Raw genomic sequence first — 24145 nt, 5'->3', positions numbered from 1 at the left:
CTAAGATGAAAGGATATCCTGAGCCCGGGAGGTGGAGGCTGCAATGAACCATGATCATACCATTGCCTGATCTATGGAACAAGACCCTGCCTAAAAAAAATTTTTAAAGGCCGGACACAGTGACTCACGCCTGTAATCCCAGCACTTTGGGAGGCCGAGGCAGGTTGATCACGAGGTCAGGAGTTTGAGACCAGCCTGGTCAAGATGCTGAAACCCCGTGTCTACTAAAAATACAAAAATTAGCCGGGCATGGTGGTGGGCGCCTGTAATTCCAGCTATTCGGGAGGCTGGGGCAGCAGAATCGCTTGAACCCGGGAGGTGGATGTTGCAGTCAGCAGAGATCGTGCCACTGCACTCCAGCCTGGGTGACAGAGCAAGACTCCGTCTCAAAAAAAAAAAAAAAAAAAAAAAAAAAAAAAAAAAAAAAAAAAGTTCCAGCCTTTAAAGACTTTAAAATCAAAGAGCACATCCTTACAGTATGAGCCTTTTTAAAATAATGTATTGCCACTTTACAAAAATCTCCTCTAAGTCTTTGAAAATACTGGCCAGGCCGGGCGCAGTGGCTCATGCCTTTAATCCCAGCACTTTGGGAGGCCGAGGTGGGCAGATCATTAGGTCAGGAGATTGAGACCATCCTGGCTAACACAGTGAAACCCCGTCTCTACTAAAAATACAAAAAATTACCCGGGCGTGGTGGTGGGCGCACGTCCTCCCAGCTACTTGGGAGGCTGAGGCGGCAGAACTGCCCGAATCCGGCAGGCGGAGGCTGCAGTGAGCCAAGATCGCGCCACTGAACTCCAGTCTGGCGACAGAGCGAGACTCCGTCTCAAATAAAAAATTTTTTTTTAAAAAAAGGAAGCTTCCTTCTTGGAGAGGCTTGTGGGGCATAGCTATAGCCCTCATTCAAATTTGACTCAGATAACTAAATTTGTTTGTTTTTGTTTTTTTTGAGACAGAGTCTCGCTCTGTCGCCCAGGCTGGAGTGCAGTGGCCGGATCTCAGCTCACTGCAAGCTCCGCCTCCCGGGTTCACGCCGTTCTCCTGCCTCAGCCTCCCGAGTAGCTGGGACTACAGGCGCCCGCCACCACGCCCGGCTAATTTTTTTGCATTTTTAATAGAGACTAGTTTCACCGTGTTAGCCAGGATGGTTTAGATCTCCTGACCTCGTTATCCGCCCGCCTCGATCTCCCAAAGTGCTGGGATTACAGGCTTGAGCCATCCTGCCCGGCCAACTACATTGTTTCGAAACCTTGATTGCAGTGAAAAAACCTAAAGAAACTAATTTCACTGCTCTAAGACATTTTCCGTTTTTCAAAAGCTGGAGACTTTTGAGTAAAACACCTGAAAGTTCGGCAAAGATTTATCTAAAATCATCTGAAAATGGCGATATTTGCAAAGTTGAGTCTAGACTGCTTTGTGAGACCATGGAAAGCGTAACTTATTCTATGGGCAGAGTTGCACCTCTACAGATAAATTTCCTTCAGAGAACTGTTCTTTTTAAATATGTATATGTGTGTGTGTATATATATATATATGGATTTAAGCTTCAGTTTGACAGCAAACTACTGCATGTTCTTATGGAAATATTTATTTGGATTGAAGATGGATCACAAGGGATCAGGAGTTGAAACCATCAACCTTGCGGGAATCTCCTCACACTAGAGGAAAAACTGTAAAAATGAAACAAGGCCAGCAGAAGTGAAGATCATCCTGGGCTGTACCCCTGATGTTCCTCGTATTGGTGTTAAGACTCAAGAACTTATGGTGTTGACTGTTGATCACTGAATTCTGGCAGGACTCTCCTCATGGATCCACTCCCCGGAGGTAGGACGGTGCTTCCCTGAAGTAGGATAACCAGTCTTAGCTTTGCCCAGGACTGAGGGGTTTCCCAGAACATGGGACTTTGAGTGTTAAAACTGTGACAGCCATGGGCAATCTGGGACAGTTCACTTTTAAGCATGGACCTTGCCCCTGTCAATCACATGGAAAAAACTTTGGAAAGACTAAACCAACAAGAGGCCAGGTGTGGCAGCTCACATCTGTACTCTCAGCACTTTGGAAGTGCAAGGTGGGAGGATAGGTTAAGTCTAGGAGTTTGAGATCAGCCTGGGCAACATAGTGAGACTGTGTCTCTAAAAAACAATTTTTTTTTTTTTAATTAGCAGGGAGTGGTGGCATACACTGGCAGTCCCAGATGCTCAGGAGGCTGGGGCAGGAGGATCACTTGAGCCCAGGAGGTCGAGTCTGCAGTGTGTCATGATCACACCACTGTACTCCAGTCTGGGCAACAGAGACAGTGAAACCCTGCCTCAAAAAAAAAAAAAAAAAAAAAAAAAAAAAAAAAAAAAAAAGGATGAGGATGGGGCACACTTGCCTAGGAGACTTGCCTGGAATGAAGGGTGAAGGAGGGAGGGGAGAAAAGAGGGAATTGGAGACTGTTCCTTATCTTGGCTCTGGGTTCTGAGAAACATGCCTCTACCACACACTTGGTGGTAGATATCAGGCTTGAACCTAGTGTGAGATAGTTCTGTAATAGTACTGTGAGTCATCTTATTAGGAAGTGCAGGAAGACCAGTCAGGCCTTGAACAGCCGAAATGCTAAGTCAGTTGTCAATTCTGCCATTGCAATTCTGTTCTGTTCTTTTCTAGCCTGTTCTTTTTGTGCTGTGGGGTAATGTATACATTTGATGATGGAATGGTAAAGATAGAAGTAGTATAGTTATGTAGGAGCAGCGTAGGGAAGGAGAGAGACCCCAGAACAGCAGGGAACTGCTAGCTGTAGAATGATAGAAGGCTGTCCCTTCTTTGGAATTATTTCTATAAGATAAATCTCCGGTGATGAAATTTATCAATAGATCAAAATGTATGAATATTTTAAGGCTCTAGAATGACAAATAAGTCAGCCCATCTATAAAAGACAGCATAAAGATTAGAGAAAGTTAACACGTCAACAGAATAACAGATCCTTAACATTTTGCCAGGCAAACAGGGAGGCCCCTTTTTGAAATTTGCTAATTTATGATTTCAAAGTCTAATCTCCTTTCTCCTGTTCAGTATCCAGAGATCTAATTTCTTCTACTTTACAATCACAAGAGGCCTTCAGTTGTAGTCATTTTTTTTTTTTTTTTTTTGGAGTTTTGCTCTTGTTGCTGGAGTTGCAATGGCACGATCTCAGCTCACTGCAATCTCTTCCTACCAGGTTTAAGCGATTCTCCTGCCTCAGCCTCCCTAGTACTGGGATGACAGGTGCCCGCCACCACGCCCAGCTAATTTTTGTATTTTTAGTAGAGACAGGTTTCACCATATTGGCCAGGACGGTCTTGATCTCCTGACCTTGTGATCCGCCCGCCTCGGCCTCCCAAAGTGCTGGGATTACAGGCATGAGTCACCGTGCCCAGTCTGTAGTCATGTTTACAAAAAAAAGTTTAGGCTGGGCACTAAATTTTATGCCTATGATTCCTATAATCTCAGAGCATTTCTTTTTTTTTTTTTTTTTTTTTTGAGACGGAGTCTCACGCTGTTGCCCAGGCTGGAGTGCAGTGGCGCGATCTCGGCTCACTGCAAGCTCCGCCTCCTCGGTTCACGCCATTCTCCTGCCTCAGCCTCCTGAGTAGCTAGGACTACAGGCGCCCGCCACCGCGCCCGGCTAATTTTTTGTATTTTTAGTAGAGACGGGGTTTCACTGTGGTCTCGATCTCCTGACCTTGTGATCCGCCCACCTCGGCCTCCCAAAGTGCTGGGATTACAGGCTTGAGCCACTGCGCCCGGCCTAATCTCAGAGCATTTCAAGAGGCCAAGGCAGGAGGATTGCTTGAGGCCAGGAATTTAAGAGCAGCCTGAGCAACATAGTCAGACCCTGTCTGTACCCCAAAAAAAAAAAAAATTAGCCAGGCATGGTAGTGCACACTTCTAGTCCTAGCTACTTGGAAGGCTGAGGTGGGAGGATCACTTGAGACCAAGAGTTCAAGGCTCCAATAAGCTACAATCACACCACTGCACTCCAGCCTGGGTGACAGACTGAGATCCTGTCCCTACAAAAGTTAATTAAAAAAAAATTCAGGGCCGGGCGCGGTGGCTCAAGCCTGTAATCCCAGCACTTTGGGAGGCCAAGACGGGCGGATCACGAGGTCAGGAGATCGAGACCATCCTGGCTAACACGGTGAAACCCCATTTCTACTAAAAAAATACAAAAAACTAGCCGGGCGAGGTGGCGGGTGCCTGTAGTCCCAGTTACTCGGGAGGCTGAGGCAGGAGAATGGCGTGAACCCGGGAGGCGGAGCTTGCAGTGAGCTGAGATCCGGCCACTGCACTCCAGCCTGGGCGACAGAGCGAGACTCCGTCTCAAAAAAACAAAAAAAAATTCAAGGCCAGGCGTGGTGGCTCACACCTGTAATCCCAGCACTTTGAGAGGCTGGGGTGGGCAGATTACAAGGTTAGGAGATCAAGACCATCCTGGCCAACATGGTGAAACTCTGTCTCTACTAAAAATACAAAAATTAGCTGGACATGGTGGCACATGCCTGTAATCCCAGCTACCCAGGATGCTGAGGCAGGAGAATGGCTTGAACCAGGGAGGTGGAGGTTGCACTGAGCCGAGATCGTGCCACTGCACTCCAGCCTGGGCGACAGAGTGAGACTCCGTCTCAAAGAAAAAGAAAAAGAAAAAAAAATTCAGGGCCAGGCACAGGGGCTCACGCATACAATCCCAGCACTTTTCGGAGGCCAAGGCAGGCAGATCAGTTGAATCCAGGAGTTCGAGACCAATGTAACAAAACCCTATTGCTACATAAAAAATACAAGAATTAGCTGGGTATGGTGGTGTGTGCCTGTAGTCCCAGCTACTCAGAAGACTGACATGGGAGGATCACTTGAGCCTGGAAGGTGGAGGTTGCAGTGAGCAGCGATTACTCCACTGTACTGCTCTAGCCTTGGCGACAGAGCAAGACCCTGTCTCAAAAAAAAAAAAAAAAAAAAAAATTTTTTTTTAGAACAAGGATTTCTGTGTGATAAAAAAAAGTCTATGAATTTTATGTGTTAGGAAACTAGCATGTCCCCAGCCTTCAGCTAGTATTTTTCCTTCCTTTCTACATAATCAACAAAGTCTTCATCCTGAATCTGTGATTTCTCATACCCACAACAATTTTGGAAAATCTTGGCAGGATCTAGAGAGCAAAATGGGCCCTGAGGACATGTGTATGCACAAAAACCCTTTCATTTCTTATTTTCTTGTCCTTCTAACTTCCCCTCCACTGCCAGGGAAAGTAACTACGAAGCTCAGTTTTGCGGCTATTTTCAGTTTGTTTCAGATAGAGATAAAATCTTATTATATCTATGATCTGTCTAGCCTCTTTCACCGTTACCCACCTCTTCTATGTCGTCACTATATGACTCCATTACAATTGTGTCTTGTTTTTTATCCCTAAGTTAGATTAACTTGGCCTAGATCCTTTACAGTCCTAGGATCAGGAAAACACCTTCATCCCTATTCAGTTAACTTAAACCAAGAATATGTTTATGGTCCCTCTTTTGTATAATTTGGAATTGGTAAATTGGTGGTCACCCAATATTGTTTTCCCTTGATATATCCTGAGACCTTACTGCCTTGAAACATCTAAGGGTAAATCTGGAAAACTACTATGCTGGCCAGATGGAGTTATCTATGGGAAAATAAGGCTTACATAAGACGGAGAAAATCCTTGATTCTTTCCCAAAACCATGCCAGAAAAAAGCTATAAATCCACACTAAGGACCACAAAGGCAGAAGCTTTCTCAGACACTTATAAAAAGCCCCTATGAAGATACCCTTGGCAATCTGGAAGAACAGACCATGATCCTTCCCCTACATCATTTTGGGGAAATAACTAACTAATGACCAAAAAAAAAAAAAAAAAAAAAAAAGAAATCCTGGCCTGCAAAACTACAGGTTGAAAGGAGGTTAAACGTGTAGATCTGAAGAGTTTCCCTGTGGGATTATTAGAAAATAAAATGCTCCCAGGAAAAAAACACTGTCAGCCAATGTTCAGTCAGCTCAGCACTTAGATTATCTTTGGTGTGCAAGTAAACAGACTTGAAATTGCTTTTGAAATCTCTCCAAGACTGTCCATCCCACTCAGTCTTTTATGTCACCATCTAGTGAGTTGTGAAAAACTCCAATTTTCCTTAAATGTAGTTATGTAAGGCTAAAATGCAAGGCATTTTCCATGATCACACTTCACCTTGCCACTTATGATACATGTTTGGCAGTAATCCTTTCCTGATGGGATATACCAAACACAACCAAAACTTTATGGGGAAAATACCCATCTTAGAAGACTTAAAAAGGAAAGACCTTGAGAATTAAAACATTGCCTTATGAGGGAAACAAAGCAAGCTTGTGTCACAAGTTGAACTTTACAAAGAAAAAAAAAATGTAACCAGGCACCTCTGTTGCACAATGAATAGAGTTAATGTTTCTAGCCAACTCTTCATTGTCCATTCCCACCTCAATGACATCCCTGTACATTTTAAGCACAACCTACTGCCAAATGGACCCTCTCTTTATAGAGCAGGATAATGATGGTGAATAGCATTTGGAGTAGAAATAAAACAGCAGATAATAATCCATAATTGTTTTTAATCTTGAGGATGAGTCACCCTCAATTTATTTCCAAATTTCTTCTGTCATCAGCTGTTCATTTCTTTACTTTGAAAATCACCAGATTAACACTGCCAAAGGCAGGAGGTAGGAAATGATCCAAGAGGACAAGTCAGAGGTATCACATGGTGAGTGGCTGAGAAACTGGGAACAAGACAACCCTCAGGAAAGTCTCTTTTTTGTCCCAGCAGAGGCACCAATGTGTGAACCTAATTCACACTTTCATTATTCTAATCAGGTTATTTTTATATCAGTGTAATTTTAGAACAAGACTTGCTAGGGGATTATTTATTTCTTGGGAAATTCTGTCCATCACTCCGCATATCCAAGGTCTAGCGCCAGAATTCATTTCAAGCCAACAAATTATATTCCTATTACCTCTCCTTTTTAATACTTTCACACGCCTTCTTTATTCCCTGAATCTTCCTTTTGTACAAGGAATTTCAAAATAGAATGACCAAACAGACTTTCTAACATCACAGTTGTAAGAAATGTGATCTAGTTGAATGTGAGGTGTCTGAACCTGGGTGAATCCGCATTGCTCATCAATCTCTCTCAGTCCTTAGATGGCCTGTAAAGCATAAGCTTGCTATTTTATCTATATTCAAATTGCCTTTTTAAAGCTGATTGGGTTCTTAAACCCATTTAGCCTCTAACTCCGACTCAGGATTGGAAATAGGAAACTGGAGTCCAGATGTTCTCCCTAGGATTTAGGTCCAAGTCACAGTCCAATTATTGCAGACAGGCTAAAGATGGAGGTTTCTGACTGTCTTTAAAATATCCTCTTAAAAGCACAAAGCTGGAGACTGGGATTAGTAGCCATTTACTGTCAGAAGACCATTCCCCAACTGAAATTCTCTCTTCACATTTGCCTCAGATTATGCCTATATAGGCAACAAAGTAGAAAAACTAAAATGCCACCCAGATAATCCAGAACAAGGAAATATTGTTTTCTTTTTTTTTTTTTTTTCTGAGACGGAGTCTTGCACAGGCTGGAGTGCAATGGCATGATCTTGGCTCACTGCAAACTCTGCCTCCTGGGTTTAAGCGATTCTCCTGCCTCAGCCTCCTGAGTAGCTGGGATTACAGGCACATGCCACCATGCCCAGATAATTTTTGTATTTTTTAGTAGAGATGGGGTTTCACCGTATTGGTCAGGCTGGTGTCAAACTCCTGACCTCACCTGATCTGCCCGCCTTGGCCTCCCAAAGTGCTGGGATTGTGGGATTACAGGCGTGAGCCACCGCACCCGGCCTATGTAAATATTGTTTTCATCTGAAATCTGCAGATAATTGAAACCAAAAAAGTGTTTTGACTATATGCTGTTTTCCCCTTTACTATGACTTTTTTTCTTTTTCGAGAAAGAGTCTTGCTCTGCCACTCAGGCTGGAGTGCAGTGGCACGATCTCAGCTCACTGCAACCTCCGACTCCTGGATTCTCTTGCCTCAGCATCCCAAGTAGCTGGGATTTCAGGTGTGTACCACCACGCCCGGCTGATTTTTTTTTTTCCGGAGACGGAGTTTCACTCTTGTTGCCCAGGCTGAGTGCAATGGCACAATGTTGGCTCACCACAACCTCCGCCTCCCAGGTTCAAGCGATTATGCTGCCTCAGCCTCCCGAGCAGCTGGGATTACAGGCACCTGCCACTTTTTAGTAGAGACAGGGTCTCGCCATGTTGGCCAGGCTAGTCTTGAATTCCTGACCTCGGGTGATCCACCCGCCTCGGCCTCCCAAAGTGCTGGGATTACAGGCATGAGCCACCGTGCCCGGCCGCTAATTTTTGTATTTTTAGTAGAGACGGGGTTTCACCATGTTGGCCAGGCTGGTCTTGAACTCCTGACCTTTACTATGACTTCGTAGGCACAATCATAAATGTTTGCAACCACTGAGCTTTCAAATTAGTGGTACTCAACCTGGAGTTCACTGCACAGTAGGTAACCGCTGTCTTGGTTTCGGTTTAATGCATTTGCAAATGAATCAAGATATTCCGGCATAGCCCCAACCTTACCAAAACACACAGATTAAATGTCAGTTTATGACAAGTATCTGAATACTCAGTCATGCTAGATGATGGAACTGTGTAGAAGGTGATGAGGAAGAAAGTCTGTCACAACTCCTGGGAAGTCTCCCTCCTCTCCACCTTCTACATTAGCTAAAATGAGTGAGCATTAACTCCTGACGAATACGGTCAGCCTCTAAGTCCAGGGACTCCATGTGCTCATACTCTTCTTCAGGGGGCTGTTCCATGGGTCCTGTCATTGGAGAGGACCAAACATCCATCCCATGCTCCAGGGAGATGTTGTGGAGAACACAACAGGCCAAGATGATGTGGCTGGATTTCTCTGGTGAGTACTGCAGTGCCCCCTTGGATCCATCCAGGCAGCGGAATCGGGAGCAGAGGGTTCGGAAAGTCTTCTCAATCACACTGTGAGTTGCAGAATGGGCCATATTATAGCGATATTCTGCTGGAGTTTCAGGAATGTGAAGTGGGGTCATGAGCCAGGTTCGAAGAAAGAAGGAACTGTCACCTGTGGGGAAGGCCCAAAGAAATCATAAGTGACTATAAGTGGAATACAAACAGGAAGCGAAATTCAGAAAACATATACTGACAATGGACAAGAAAATACAACAGCCTCTGGTGCTAAAGCACACTAGAAAAACCAGGCAGAAAAAAGAAATCATGCCAATGCCAGGAGCAGAAAGACACGAGTTCTGGCTGAGAATATTGTTGGTAAAAATCGACAGAGAAAAACGCTGGCACCTAAAGGAAGCCAAATATGAAAGAATGTAGAAAGGAGGTGAAGGCACTGGAGGAAATAAAATTCCTGCATTTGGCCGGGCACGGTGACTCACGCCTGTAATCCCAGCACTTTGGGAGGCCGAGGTGGGTAGATCACCACCTGAGGTCAGGAGTTCAAGACCAGCCTGACCAACATGGGAGGCAGAGTTTGCAGTGAGCCAAAATCACGCCACTGTACTCCAACCCGGGCAACAAGCACGAAACTCCATCTCAAATAAAATAAAATTCCTGCATTTTCCTAATATTGTTATTTAATAAAAGGCTTAATAAAACCAAATAAAATCAAATAGCATGCCAATCTTTAAAATCTCTAAAGAGCAAGAATGAAATTCGGCCGAGAGATCCCAAAACACTTGTGAGGGAAAGTCTTAACTTTACCCTCAAAATTTCAAGTCTAAAAGCACTACCAAGGGATTTCAGGTGATTTCATGGACTATAGTAATTTATTGTCCCAGTGCTGAGAAGAATAAGATAAAAGTCCGAGCACTTATGGCAGAGATCAGAACTCAGGTGTTCTGCCTTCCTATATATCACAATTACTAGAACCATGCCTTTGTAAGAGGAAGAATTTCACATGAACAAAGAGAGCATACATATAGTCATGCAAATAGTAATAGTGATAAGGAAATGAATTCAGAAGTCAATTAAAAAAATACACACAAGGCATTCTCCTTAAGTGACTTCTTTATCAAATGATCCCAGGAAGTGCTAACAAAACAACAACAAAAAACTGGGGTGCAATGTCCTGATACAACAACACAATGTTAGTATAATGTTTTCTTGTCCTGACTCACTGTCACTACATCTGGCAGATGAGATGTCCCACATAGAGGCAAAACCTCTTAGAAATTTGAGAGACAAATAGCCCCTGGAGTACCAGTTTGCATACCACTGTGTTCCGGCCCCACCATCAATTTCAGTAAATCGTTCTGAACTGTTCAGACAGTGGTAGGCACTGTTCCCAACATACAGGGCTCATTTCTTTTAGGCGCTTACATTTATTTTTTTGGAGACAGAGTTTTGCTCTGTCACCCAGGCAGGAATGCAGTGGAGTGATAACAGTTCACTGCAGCCTCAACCTTCCAGCCTCCTACCTCAGCCTTCCGAATATCTGGGACCACGGGCATGTGCCACCACGCTTGGCAAATTTTTTTAATGTTTTCTAAAGAGGAGGTCTGACGACGTTACCCAGGCTGGTCTTTAAGTCCTGTGCCCAAGCAATCCACCCACCTTGACCTCGCAAAGCCCTGGGATTACAGCGCCTAGCAGGAGCTTACATTTCTAAGAAATGGATTAACTGTAAATATCTAAGAAGTCTCACAGAATTTTCAAATTTACTGTTTAGCTGACTTTTCCCCTCCCAGGTATAACTTTTTATTTTTTTTTTTTTTTAGACTGAGTCTGCTCTGTTGCCCAGGCTGGAGTACAGTGGTGCAATCTCAGCTCACTACCACCTCTGCCTCCCAGGTTTAAGCAATTCTCCTGCCTCAGCCTCCTGAGTAGCTGGGACTACAGGCACGTGCCACCACGTCCGGCTAATTTTTTGTGTTTTTAGTAGAGACAGGGTTTCACCATTTTGGCCAGGCTGGTCTCAATCTCCTGACCTCGTGATCTGCCCGCCTCGGCCTCCCAAAGTGCTAGGATTCCAGGTGTGAGCCACCGCGCCTAGCCTTTTTTTTTTTTTTTTTTTTTTTTTTTTGAGACAGAGTCTCACTCTGTTGCCCAGGCTGGAGTGCAGTGGCATGATCTCAGCTCACTGCAACCTCCACCTCCCAGGTTCAAACAATTCTCCTGCCTCAGCTTCCCGAGTAGCTGGGATTACAGGCACCTGCACCACGCCCGGCTAATTTGTGTATTTTTAGTAGAGACAGGGTTTCACTATGCTGACCAGGCTGGTCTCAAACTCCTGACCTCAGGCTTCCCAAAGTGCTGGGATTACAGGCGTGAGACACTACACCCGGCCATAACCTTTTTTTTCATTGAACATAACCCTACTAAATAATGAATTTAAGAAACTGATGCGCCGGGCGCGGTGGCTCACGCCTGTAATCCCAGCACTTTGGGAGGCCGAGGCGGGCGGATCACAAGGTCAGGAGATCGAGACCACGGTGAAACCCCGTCTCTACTAAAAATACAAAAAATTAGCCGGGCGCGGTTGTGGGCGCCTGTAGTCCCAGCTACTCGGGAGGCTGAGGCAGGAGAATGGCGTCAACCTGGGAGGCGGAGCTTGCAGTGAGCCGAGATCGCACCACTGCATTCCAGCCTGGGCGACAGAGCGAGACTCCGTCTCAAAAAAAAAAAAAAAAAAAGAAACTGATGCTATAAATAATAATGAAAAATAATATCCACGACTCATTGAACGCCTACTGTGTAGCATGTACTGTGCTGGTACTTTTTTTTTTTCTTTTTTACTTTCTTGTCTTTTTCTTTTCTTTTTTTTGAGACGGAGTCTCACTCTGTCGCCCAGGCTGCAGTGCAGTGGCACAATCTCGGCTCACTGCAACCTCTGCCTCCTGGGTTCAAGCAATTCTCCTGCCTCAGCCTCCCGAGTAGCTGGGACTACAGGCACATGCCACCGTGACTGGCTAATTTTAGTATTTTTAGTAGAGATGGGGGTTTCACCATGTTGGCCAGGCCGGTCTCAAACTCCCAACCTCACATGATCCGCTCCCTTCGGCCTCCCAAAGTGCTGGGATTACAATCGTGAGCCACCACACCCTGGCCTAACTTTCAATATTTATTTAGTTTAGTTTAGTTTAATGTTTTTGAGACAGAGTCTCACTCTGTCACCTACGCTCAAGTGCAGTGGTATGATCACAGCTCACTGCAACCTCAAACTCCTAAACTCAAGCAATCTTCCCAACACAGCCTCCTGAGTAGCTGGGATTACAGGCGCATGCCACAACACCCAGCTAATTTTTAAACTTTTTGTAGAGACAGGGTCTTTTTTTTTTTTTTTTTTTTAGATGGAGTCTCGCTCTGTCGCCCAGGCTGGAGTGCAGTGGCCGGATCTCAGCTCACTGCAAGCTCCGCCTCCCGGGTTCGGGCCATTCTCCTGTCTCAGCCTCCTGAGTAGCTGGGACTACAGGTGCCCGCCACCTCGCCCGGCTAGTTTTTTGTATTTTTTAGTAGAGACGGGGTTTCACCCTGTTAGCCAGGATGGTCTCGATCTCTTGACCTAGTGATCCGCCCGTCTCGGCCTCCCAAAGTGCTGGGATTACAGGCTTGAGCCACTGCGCCCGGCCGAGACAGGGTCTTGTTATGTTGCTAGGCTGATCCTGAACTCCTGGCCTCAAGCATTCCTCCCGCTTCACCTCCCAAGGTGCTGAGATTACAGGCATGACCACCACACCCAGCTGGTACTTTTTAAAGATTATCAGCCTGGGCATGGTGGCTCATGCCTGTAATCCCAGCACTTTGGGAGGCTAAGGCAGGCGGATAACCTGAGGTCAGGAGTTTGAGACCAGTCTGGTCAACACAGCAAAACCCCATCTCTACTAAAAATACAAAAGTCAGCCATGCGTGCCTGTAGTCCCAGCTACTTGGGAGGCTGAGGCAGAACTGCTTGAACCTGGGAGGTGGAGGTTGCAGTGAGCCGAGATCACGCCACTGCACTCCAGCCTAGGCGACAGGGTGAGACTGTCTCCAAAAAAAAAAAAAAGATTATCTCTTATTATGCAATCCCAACTCTGCTAGGTTAGATATTGAACTCATTTTTCAAATGAGAAGATCAAAGTATATGTCTGTCATCCTTTGATATGTCAGGCAAAGGAAAGACCTAGTCACCAAATGCTAATTTCAGACTCAAAATACTAAAACAAGAGCATAATAAAAGAAGAGTATAATGCTGTAAAAGAGAATAAAGTAAGTATATAAGATAAATACTGAAACCTGGAGATGTTAAATGATACTTGTTAAAGTTTCTCTAAGGAATGGTATGAGTCTTAAATGGAGGAGATATACAGGAAAAGCTAAAGGAGACCTTTTGTAAAATTGCTCTACCCTCACTAAATGGTTATAAACCAAGCACCACTGGAAAACAGACACTCAAGAGGGGATTAGGATCAGAATTGCTAAACAGATTACAATTGCTTATATGATCAGTCATCCACAAGACATTCTGGCAGATCTTACCCAAAGCTGCTTTAATAGGACTAGGCCAAGAGCTAAAGAAATAAGAACTGAGGCTGAATTGTTTGCAGGAATAGGTATATTTAGAAGGGAATTTAGATAATGCATTCTGAAGGGACAGATGAGAATGAGGACAGGAATGGATAATATTGTAGGAAAAATAATGCTAAAAAAAAAAAAAAAAGGCTGGAGGATCACAGCTAGTTCTAGGTTTGAGAAATCTAGAACTGTTCCTCAAACCTGAGGGTTGTTTCTTAAAATATAATTAGGTGGCCAGGTGCAGGGCTTCACACCTGTAATCCCAGCACTTTGGGAAGCCATGGTGGGTGGATCACCTGAGGTCAGGAGTTTGAGACCAGCCTGACCAACATGGTGAAGCCCCGTCTCTATTAAAACACAAAAATTAGCCGGGCATGGTGGCGGGTGCCTGTAATCTCAGCTACTCAGGAGGCTGAGGCAGGAGAATTGCTTGAATCCAGGAGGCATAGGTTGCAGTGAGCCAAGATCGCTCCGTTGCACCGCAGCCTGGGCAACAAGAGCGAAACTCCGTCTCAAAAAAAACAACAAAAATACAATTAGCCATCTATTCTCTCTTTCGTTAGCATTTTGTCATTCCTTATAATCCTGCCAATCTTCCCATAATTACTCCCATTGTCCACACAACCTCTAGAGACCAGCGTTTTCCAAATCTGTCTATTCATATGAATTATTCAGGGTCTCTCTCTGTTGCCCAGACTGGAGTGCAATGGCACGATCATATCTCACTGCAGCTTTGAAATTCTGGGCTCAAGTGATCCTTCCAAGTCAGCCTCCTAAGTAAGCTGGGACTACAGGCACACGCCACCATGCCTGGCAATTTAAAAAAAAATTTTTTTTTGAGCCCAGGCTGGAGTACAGTCGTAGAATCTCCGTGCAACCTCCGCCTCCTGGGTTCAAGCAATTCTCCTGCCTCAGCTGCCCGAGTAGCTGGGATTACAGGCGTGCACCACCATGCCCGGCTAATTTTGTATTTTTAGTAGAGACATGGTTTCACCATGTTGGCCAAGATGGTCTTGAACTCCCGACCTCAGGTGATCTGCTTGCCTTGGCCTCCCAAAGTGCTAGGATTACAGGCTTGAGCCATCCCACCTGATAATTTTTTTTTTTTTCCGAGACAAAGTTTCACTGTTGTCACCCAGGCTGGAGTGCAATGGTGTGATCTCAGCTCACTGCAACCTCCGCCTCCCAGGTTCAAGCGATTCTCCTGCCTCAGCCTCCCGAGTAGCTGGGATTATAGGTGCCTGCCACCAAACCTGGCTAATTTTTGTATTTTTAGTAGAGATGGGATTTCACCATCTTGGCCAGGCTGGTCTCAAACTTCTGACCTCAGGTGATCTGACCGCCTCAGCCTCCAAAATTGCTGGGATTTAGCACCTGGCTAAAATTAGCACAAGGCTAATTTTCCTATTTTTAGTAGAGATGGGGTTTCACCATCTTGGCCAGGCTTATCTTGAACTCCTGACCTCATTATCCACCTGCCTCGGCCTCCTAAAGTGCTGGGATCACAGGTGTGAGCCACTCTTTTTTTTTTTTTTTTTTTTTTTTTTTTTTTTTTTTTTTTTTTTTAAAGATGGAGTCTCACTCGGTCATCCAGACTGGAAGGCAGAGGCACGATTTCCGCTCACTGCAACCTCCATCTACCAGGATCAAGTAATTCTCCTGCATCAGCCTCCTGAGTAGCTGGAATCACAGGCTCATGCCACCATGCCCGGCTAATTTTTGTATATTTTTTTGTATATTTAGTAGAGACGGGGTTTCACCATGTTGACCAGCTGGTCAAGGAGTCCTGACCTCAAGTGATCCACCCACCTTGGCCTCCCAAAATGCTGGGATTACAGGCATGAGCCACCACGCCCAGACTAAGGAAATCAGTTTCTACATCTTCAACTTCCACAGGTATATTCGAAGCTTTCTTAGTGCCTCATACCAAAACTAGCTTTAATAAACACTTGCTGACCAGACACAGTGGCTCATACCTGTAATCCCAGCACTTTGGGAGGCTGAGGTGGACCAGCTGAGCTTAGGAGTTTGAGACCTGCCTGGTCAACACAGACCCGGACTCCTACTTTTTTTTTTTTTTTTTTTGAGATGGAGTCTCGCTCTGTCGCCCAGGCTGGAGTGCAGTGGCCGGATCTCAGCTCACTACAAGCTCTGCCTCCCGGGTTTACGCCATTCTCCTGCCTCAGCCTCCCAAGTAGCTGGGACTATAGGCGCCCGCCACCACGGCCGGCTAGTTTTTTGTATTTTTTTAGTAGAGACTAGTTTCACTGTGTTAGCCAGGATAGTCTCAATCTCCTCCTGACCTCGTGATCTGCCCGTCTCGGCCTCCCAAAGTGCTGGGATTACAGGCTTGAGCCACCACGCCCGGCTAGACTCTTACTTTTTTGAGAGTAAGTCTCACTCATTGCCCAGGCTACAGTGCAATGGTGCAATCTCGGCTCACTGCAACCTCCACCTCCCGGGTTCAAGCGATTCTCCTGCCTCAGCCTCCTGAGTAGCTAGGATTACAGGTGCCCACCACCATGCCTGGGTAATTTTTGTATTTTTGGTAGAGACAGGGTTTCACCATATTGGCCAGGCTGGTATCAAACTCCTGACCTCAGGTGATCCGCCTGCTTTGGCCTCCCAAAGTGCTGGGATTACAGGCATGACCCACAGCACCCAGCCAAAAAATTTAAAAAAAAATTAGCCAGGCATGATGGCAAGCACCTATGCTCCCAACTACTTGGTAGACTGATGTGGGAGGATCAACTGAGCCCAGGTCAAGGCTTCAGTGAGCTGTGATGATACCAGTGCACTCCAGCATGGGTGACAAAGTGAGACCCTGTCTCAAAAATGTATGTGTATATATATAATATAATAAACAGGCCGGGCGTGGTGGCTCACACCTGTAATCCCAGCACTTTGGGAGGCCGAGGCACGTGGATCACGAGGTCAGGAGATCCAGACCATCCTGGCTAACATGGTGAAACCCATTTCTACTAAAAATACAAAAAATTAGCTGGGCGTGGTGGCGTGCACCTGTAGTCCCAGTTACTCGGGAGGCTGACGCAGGAGAATGGTGTCAACCTGGAGGCGGAGCTTGTAGTGAGCCAACCTCACGCCACTGCACTCCAGCCTCAGTGACAGAGCAAGACTCCATCTCAAAAAAATATAAAAAATAAACATTTGGCCGGGCGCGGTGGCTCAAGCCTGTAATCCCAGCACTTTGAGAGGCCGAGGCGGGCGGATCACGAGGTCAGGAGATCGAGACCATCCTGGCTAACATGGTGAAACCCCGTCTCTACTAAAAATACAAAAAACTAGCCGGGCGCGGTGGCGGGCGCCTGTAGTCCCAGCTACTCGGGAGGCTGAGGCAGGAGAATGGCGTAAACCCGGGAGGCGGAGCTTGCAGTGAGCTGAGATCCGGCCACTGCACTCCAGCCTGGGTGACAGAGCAAGACTCCGTCTCAAAAAAAAAAAAAAATAAAAATAAAAATAAACATTTGTTAAATGTTGCTACAATATCCATTTTTCCCACTCCTACTCTTTCTGTAGAGAGGGGAATCAGCAAAGTTATTTATCAGAATTTTTACTAATTTTCAATTATGTACTATAAACAATGTAAAAAACTACTTTAAAGCCATAATTCCAAATGAATCTTGGATCCCAAGGTGGGAAGAAAAAGAAAATCACTACCTCCTACATGATCTTGAAGTCTTTACAAGGAATATTTGCCAAATAGAGTAATTCGTACTATGATCTCATTTAAACACTGAAACACAAGGGATTTAAATGTTACGTCCCTCAGTCTCTTTTGTAAAAATGTTAATATTATTATTTAACTCTTAAAGAGTTTTTATAAGCATTAAGTGATATAATTGATGCAAAATGCTTACAATATTGCCTGTCAAATTCTAAGGGCTAAGTTTTAGCTAGCTTAATAGTTAGGGAACTGGGCAGGGTGCCGTAGCTCATGCCTGTAATTCCAGCAATTTGGGAGTACAACGTGGGCTAACTGCTTGAGCCTAGGGGTCGAGACCAGCCTGGGCAGCATGACAAAACACCAACTTTACCAAAAATACAAAAATTAGCCTAGCATGGTGGTGTGCATCTGTAGTCCCAGCTACTCAGTAGACTGAGGTAGGATAAATTGAGCCCAGGAGGTCAAGGCTGCACTGAGTCATAATCACACCACTGCACTCCAGCCTGGGTGACAGAGTGAGACCCTGTCACCAAAAAAAAAAAAAAAAAAAAAAAAATGGGGGGGGAACCAAAGTGAAGAGATTCGTAAGAAATCAGCTTGGAAACCAAGTAGTCCCACAGCTATAGAAGAAACGGCCAGATGAGACAATTGCAAAATTGGTAGACTTTCCCACACTTCTTGATGTGAGTTGTATGAAAATAAAATTTGAAAGCTCAAAATAGGCAAAAGGTGTGTTTAAGATAAAGGTCCAGTAGCGTAGCAAGAAGGTGGCACACTAAAAATGGTATGGACAAGCAACAATCAAGAAATTCACTAAGCTCCAAGATATTACACGTGGTACCCTGGCAGCTCTACACCCATCAGTGTCGTCTTCGCCCACTCGGAACATGGGAGGTTTCTCTATAAAGTGCTAGTAAATATGTTAAAGAGAAATATTTCCTAAGCATCAACTCATAGTAAGCACTGTGCTATGAGCCTGTGCAGTGTAGATATGATTAGAGGTTATGATTAGTTGGGTGTGGTGGTGTATGTCTGTGATACCAGCTACTGGTATTACGAGCCTGGGCTGAGGCCAGAGGATTGCTTGAGGCCAGGAGTTCGAGACTAGCCTGGGCAACATAACAAGACCCAATCTCAAAAAAACAAAAGTTGGAGAAGTCTTCCAATCCTTCACATAGCTTTCATCTCTCATATATTGTATACAAGATAATCCTTGTCCTGATGCTCATATAAAAGTAGCACATTAAAAAAAACCCCAAAAAACAAAAAACTAAGCTGCTGGGTTCAAGGGTTTTATCACTGCTAACTAACTTCACTCCTCAAAGCTGTACGGTCACCTTGGTTCACACTGCTTACTGTTGAATAGATTCTTGTCCTACTCATAACAGTAAGCCAGTCTTTCCAATGGAACTTGGGCAGGTCTGTGAAGTAAGTTGCTACCATAAGAATTGTGTACATACATTGTCTACTATCATTTTTATGCAGATATCACAGTGACAATCAATAACGCAAAAATAATTTCTTACTTTTTTTTTTTTTTTTAGATGGAGTTTCATTCTTGTTGCCCAGGTTGGAGTGCAATGGTATGATCTCGACTCACTGTAACCTCTGCCTCCTGGGTTCCAGCAATTCGCCTGCCTCAGCCTCCCAAGTAGCTGAGATTATAGACGCCCACCACCACGCCCAGATAATTTTTTGTATTTTTAGTAGAGAAGGGGTTTCACACCATTTTGGCCAGGCTGGTCTTGAACTCCTGACATCAGGTGATCCACCTGCCTTGGCCTCCGAAAGTGCTGGGATTACAGACATGAGCCACTGCACCTGGCCTTTTTTTTTTTTTTTTGAGATGGAGTCTTGCTCCACCGCCCAGGCTGGAGTGCAGTGACATGATCTCAGCTCACTGCAACCTCCGCCTCCTGGGCCCAAGCAATTCTGCCTCAGCCTCCCAAGTAGCTGGGACTACAAGCATGCGCCACCATGCCCGGCTAAATTTTGTGTTTTTAGTAGAGAAGGGGTTTGAACACGTTGGCCAGGCTGGTTTTGAACTCCAACTCTTGACCTCAGGTGATCCACCGCCGTGGTCTCCCAAAGTGCTGGGATTACAGGCATGAGCCACCATGCCCGGCCACATTTGTATATCTGTACAATACTTTATAGGGAACTTTCATATATATTACCTAATCCTCACAATAGATATTACTGTGGTTGGTATCAGATTAATCATTTTACAGACAATTAACAGAGCCAGATAAGGCTCAATTGTATGGATGTACAATACTTAAACAATTCTGGACAATCCTGATAAGTATGTTGGCTTTTTTTTTTTTTTGAGACGGAGTCTCCCTCTGTTGCCTAGGCTGGAGTGCAGTGGCATGATCTCGGCTCACTGCAACCTCCACCTCCCAGGTTCAAGCGATTCTCCTACCTCAGCCTCCTGAGCAGCTAGGATTATAGACGCGTGCCACCATGCCCTGGTAATTTTTGTATTTTTAGTAGAGGAGGGGTTTCACTATGTTGGCCAAGCTGGTCTTGAACGCCCGACCTCAGGTGATACGCCCTCCATGGCCTCCCACAGTGCGGGGATTATAGGCGTGAGCCACCGCGTCCAGCGGTATTTTGGCTTTATTTCAGGGGATTGTTTTATTTATTTGTTTACTTGTTTATATTATTATTACTTTTCTGAAAGACACTGTCTCACTTTGTTGCCCAGGCTGATCTCGACCTCCTGGATTCAAGTGACCCTCTCACCTTGACTTCCCAAAGTGCTGAGATTACGGGCAGGGCAGGAGCCACCGCACCCAGACAGGATTGTTTTTATAAGGTTGTTTTTGTTGCTGCAGCTATTGTTTGCAATAAAAATTCTTGTATGCAATTTTGTTTTGCACATGTATAAATCTTTTTTTTTTTTTTTTTTTTTTTGAGACGGAGTCTCGCTCTGTCACCCAGGCTGGAGTGCAGTGGCCGGATCTCAGCTCACTGCAAGCTCCACCTCCCGGGTTCACGCCATTCTCCTGCCTCAGCCTCCCCAGTAGCTGGGACTACAGGCGCCCACCACCTCTCCCGGCTAGCTTTTTGTATTTTTTAGTAGAGACGGGGTTTCACCGTGTTAGCCAGGATGGTCTCGATCTCCTGACCTTGTGATCCGCCCGTCTCAGCCTCCCAAAGTGCTGGGATTACAGGCTTGAGCCACCGCGCCCGACTTCACATGTATAAATCTATACCTGTAAGATAAATTCTTAGGAGTAGAAAAGCTGGGTGAAATAACATAAAATACATTTGTTTATATATATATTTTTTTGGCTGGGCACAGTGGCTTACGCCTGTAATCCCAGCACTTTGGGAGGCTGAGATGGGCAGATTACCTGAGGTGGGAGTTAGAGACCAGCTTGACCAACATGGTGAAACCCCATCTCTACTAAAAATACAAAATTAGCTGGGTATGGTGGTGCATGCCTGTAATCCCAGCCACTCAGGAGGCTAAGGCAGGAGAATTGCTTGAACCTAGGAGGCGGAGATTGCGGTGAGCGGAGATCGCGTCATTGCACTCCAGCCTGGGCAACAAGAGCAAAACTCTGTCTCAAAAAAAAAATAATAATAATAATATTTTTTACATTGGGTGTGGTGGCTCACAGTCACATTCCCAGAGCTTTGAGAGGCCAAAATGGGAGGATAGCTTGAGGCCAGGAGCTCAAGACTAGTCTGGTCAACATAGTGAGACTCTGCCTCTACACAAAATAAAATAAGAAAAAAATGTTTAATTGTTTTGGAGACAGCATCTTGCTATCTTGCTCAGGCTGGTCTCAAGGTCCAGGTTCAAGTGATCCTCTTGCCTTAGCCTCCCCGGTAGGTGGAATTACAATTACCAGTTGTACTAGTACGTGCCACTGTACTGGCTCTAATAGTATGCTTTAAAGTTTTAATAATGTCTATTAAATGTTGATTTTTAAAAAATTAAGGCTAAGAAAATTCTCATCTGAGGTCTCATAAAAAAATGACAGGACTGAGATTCACCTCTACAGACTCCCATATCTCATTCTACTCCACTGCATAATTTTTCTTTTTCTTTTTTTTTTGAGACAGGGTTTCGCTCTTGTTGCCCAAGCTGGAGTGCACTGGCGCGATCTCGGCTCACTGCAACCTCTGCCTCCTGGGTTCAAGCGATTCTCCTGCCTCAGCCTCCAGAGTAGCTGGGATTGCAGGCATGCGCCACCACGCCCAGCTAATTTTGTATTTTTAGTATAGACGGGGTTTCTCCATGTTGGTCAGGCTGGTCTTGAACTCCCAAACTCAGGTGATCTGCCTACCTCAGCCTCCCAAAGTGCTGGGATTACAGGCATGAGCTACCCGCATAGCCACTTTTCTTTTCTTTTCTTTTTTTTTTTTTTTTGAGACGGAGTCTCGCTCTGTCACCCAGGCTGGAGTGCAGTGGCCGGATCTCAGCTCACTGCAATCTCTGCCTCCCGGGTTCACGCCATTCTCCTGCCTCAGCCTCCAGAGTAGCTGGGACTACAGGCGCCCGCCACCTCGCCCGGCTAGTTTTTTGTATTTTTAAAGTAGACACCGTGTCAGCCAGGATGGTCTCGATCTCCTGACCTCGTGATCCGCCCGTCTTGGCCTCCCAAAGTGCTGGGATTACAGGCTTGAGCCACCGCGCCCGGCTCTTTTCTTTTTTTGAGATGCAGTTTTTGCTCTGTTGCCCAGGCGGGGGTGCAATGGCGCTATCTCGGCTCACTGCAACCTCTGCATCCTGGGTTCAGGTGATTGTCCCGCCTCAGCCTTCCAAGTAGCTAGGACTAAAGGCGCCTGCCACCATGCTCAGACAATTTCTGTATTTTTAGTAGAGACGAAGTTTCATCATGTTGGCCAGGCTGCTTTCCAACTCTTGACCTCAGGTGATCCACCACCTCGGCCTCCCAAAGTGCTGGGGCTGTGTGCCCCCGGCCTACATAACTTTTCTATGCCTCCAAACAAAATGAAAATTCACACTTGCAAACTTACCCAGAAGCCAGCTATCTTTGTGCATACCGGCTTCAAACTGACTACCGAGGGAAGACTGCTGCAGCACGGCACAGTCCTGTAGGCTGCCTGGCCAGTTTGTCTCCACGGTCATTAGTGCCCCTCTAATGTCACACACCATCAGGCAGTTTAAAGAATGCAGGCCTTTTCGGTTCACATAGGAGAGGTCTTCAGCATTTGGTGCCTTGATGGCCACATGGATACAGTCAACTACCCCCATCACCCCTGGCATCCCTGCCAACCCATAGAATTCATCCTTCAGAGCCTGTATGGAGGCTTCATCAGCTGGGAAGCGAATGAACTGTGAGGCCCTTTCCACAAGTGCTTCGGTGACATTGGCAACACAACGACTCATAGACGCCTGACTGATTCCAATGGCATCTCCCATCCGAGTCTGGAAGGAACCTGAGGTATAAAAACCCAGTGCTGCAAGGATCTGTGTCTCTGGGCTAATAGCCCTGGATCGCTGAGTAGGCCTGGAAAGATTCGCCCCCAAGAGCTCCACCAAGTAATAAATGAACTGTCGCGGAAACCCATACATGGACATCAAGTATTCATCAGACACATCATCCAGCTTAAAACGGTCCAATGTCCGGTGACCACGGCCATACAGCAAGAGGTCACAGTCAAGCACTGTTATTGGTATAGCCATGGTAAATGTGAAAGTTGTCTCTCTCCTCTGCTTTTTCTGAACTGTTTCCAATGAAGATGTTGGTGCAGGAAGGTATTTTTAAGAAAGTATCAGAATCCAACAGCTAACCACAGTTAAATGGCTCTGCCATTTATAATCTTCTCTCTGTAAATGTTAAAAGAAAAAACATTAGAAACCTACCAAAGACTTTAAAGTGACTCAAAGGCTGGAGCAGCTCCTTTTCTGCAAATTTCCATTTTGTTGAGGCAAAACGTACTGTACTTACAACTCTGGATTTTTCTCCACTAACTCATGGCTGCACGACAGGCTTGCTCTGATTGAAGGATAATGGGAATTTAACCTTTGTGGCTCATTTAATGCCTGGCATTTCAATTGAGAACACCAAAAGAATAATGGAGGTGATGACATAATTATTCACAAGGTAAAAGAGGTCAGCTCCTAACTATATAGGCCAAGAAGCAGCTGACGTATGTCATAACCACCTTGGGTAAGAATTGGTCACGGGTTTCATTATCCAAAAACTTCTGGTTCTACCTGATAAGTACAGGACAGATGCTGGGGTGCTCAAACCAGTCTAACAAGAAAAGAAGGGGCAAAAAAACAAAAAACAAAAAACCACCAACAACAAAGTCCACAACCCAGCCTTATGGACGTACACTGTGTGCTGTAACAAAAGGCTTTTCCCTCACTCCAAGAACTCCAAATCGCGAAGCTGAGGGCCAGGAAGTAGGGAAGACCAGACACATTGGAAGTCGGGAGCGAAAAAGAGGCTGGCCGAACCAGGTTTGGGAGACGACTCCGCCACTTTTAAAGGGCACCCTAAAAACGGATGTCAAAGTCTGATTGCGCTGGACACTCAGTTAGCCCAGGCCCGTCACCCACCTCTCGGCGGCTGCCAGGTTAACAGCCACACTCCCCACCCACCTAGCCGGGTTGGACCCTCCTCCGGAAGCGGCTACTGCACACAGGCCGCCACGGCGCGCAACAGCGGCACCGCCCCTTCCGCGTCAGGGCCCGCCCCACGCCGCGTCCTCACTGCCGCTGCCACCGCGACCTGCGGTTCGTCCCCGCATATTCCACACATCACCCAAACGGTCTCTCTCTCTCAAACACCTCCTTTCCGTCTTTATTTTACCTTGAGTCGCTTAGAAAGATTAGAGAACAAAGCTTACGTGGAAAGAAAATCA

At 45.6% G+C, this 24145-nt stretch overlaps 1 protein-coding gene across 4 annotated transcripts; it reads right to left on the bottom strand.

Annotated features, from left to right (window-relative positions):
• Nucleotides 1–1572: 1572 nt before the first annotated feature.
• Nucleotides 1573–23953, bottom strand: HARBI1 (harbinger transposase derived 1). Of its 4 annotated transcripts, XR_013403258.1 has the most exons (4): nucleotides 23883–23953; nucleotides 22289–23102; nucleotides 7818–9163; nucleotides 1573–1840 (listed from the first exon to the last, which is right to left on the bottom strand). XR_013403258.1 is itself a non-coding variant. In XM_015114202.3 (3 exons), the coding sequence occupies exons 2-3, from the start codon at nucleotides 22956–22958 to the stop codon at nucleotides 8784–8786; spliced, it is 1050 nt and encodes a 349-aa protein (XP_014969688.1). In that variant the 5' UTR covers nucleotides 22959–23102; nucleotides 23224–23953; the 3' UTR covers nucleotides 8578–8783. The 4 variants fall into 4 exon arrangements, 3 of the variants coding, with proteins under 3 accessions (XP_014969688.1, XP_014969689.1, NP_001248435.1); XM_015114202.3 differs by lacking the exon at nucleotides 1573–1840 and having other exon boundaries at nucleotides 8578–9163; nucleotides 23224–23953; XM_015114203.3 differs by lacking the exon at nucleotides 1573–1840 and having other exon boundaries at nucleotides 8578–9163; nucleotides 23615–23953.
• Between the last annotated feature and the right edge of the window lie 192 nt (nucleotides 23954–24145).

Source organism: Macaca mulatta, chromosome 14, assembly GCF_049350105.2.
Source record: "Macaca mulatta isolate MMU2019108-1 chromosome 14, T2T-MMU8v2.0, whole genome shotgun sequence".
In the NCBI taxonomy this organism is placed as follows: domain Eukaryota; kingdom Metazoa; phylum Chordata; class Mammalia; order Primates; family Cercopithecidae; genus Macaca; species Macaca mulatta.
Note: the sequence above shows the minus strand (reverse complement) of the source record. Positions and strands in the feature narration are given on the sequence as shown.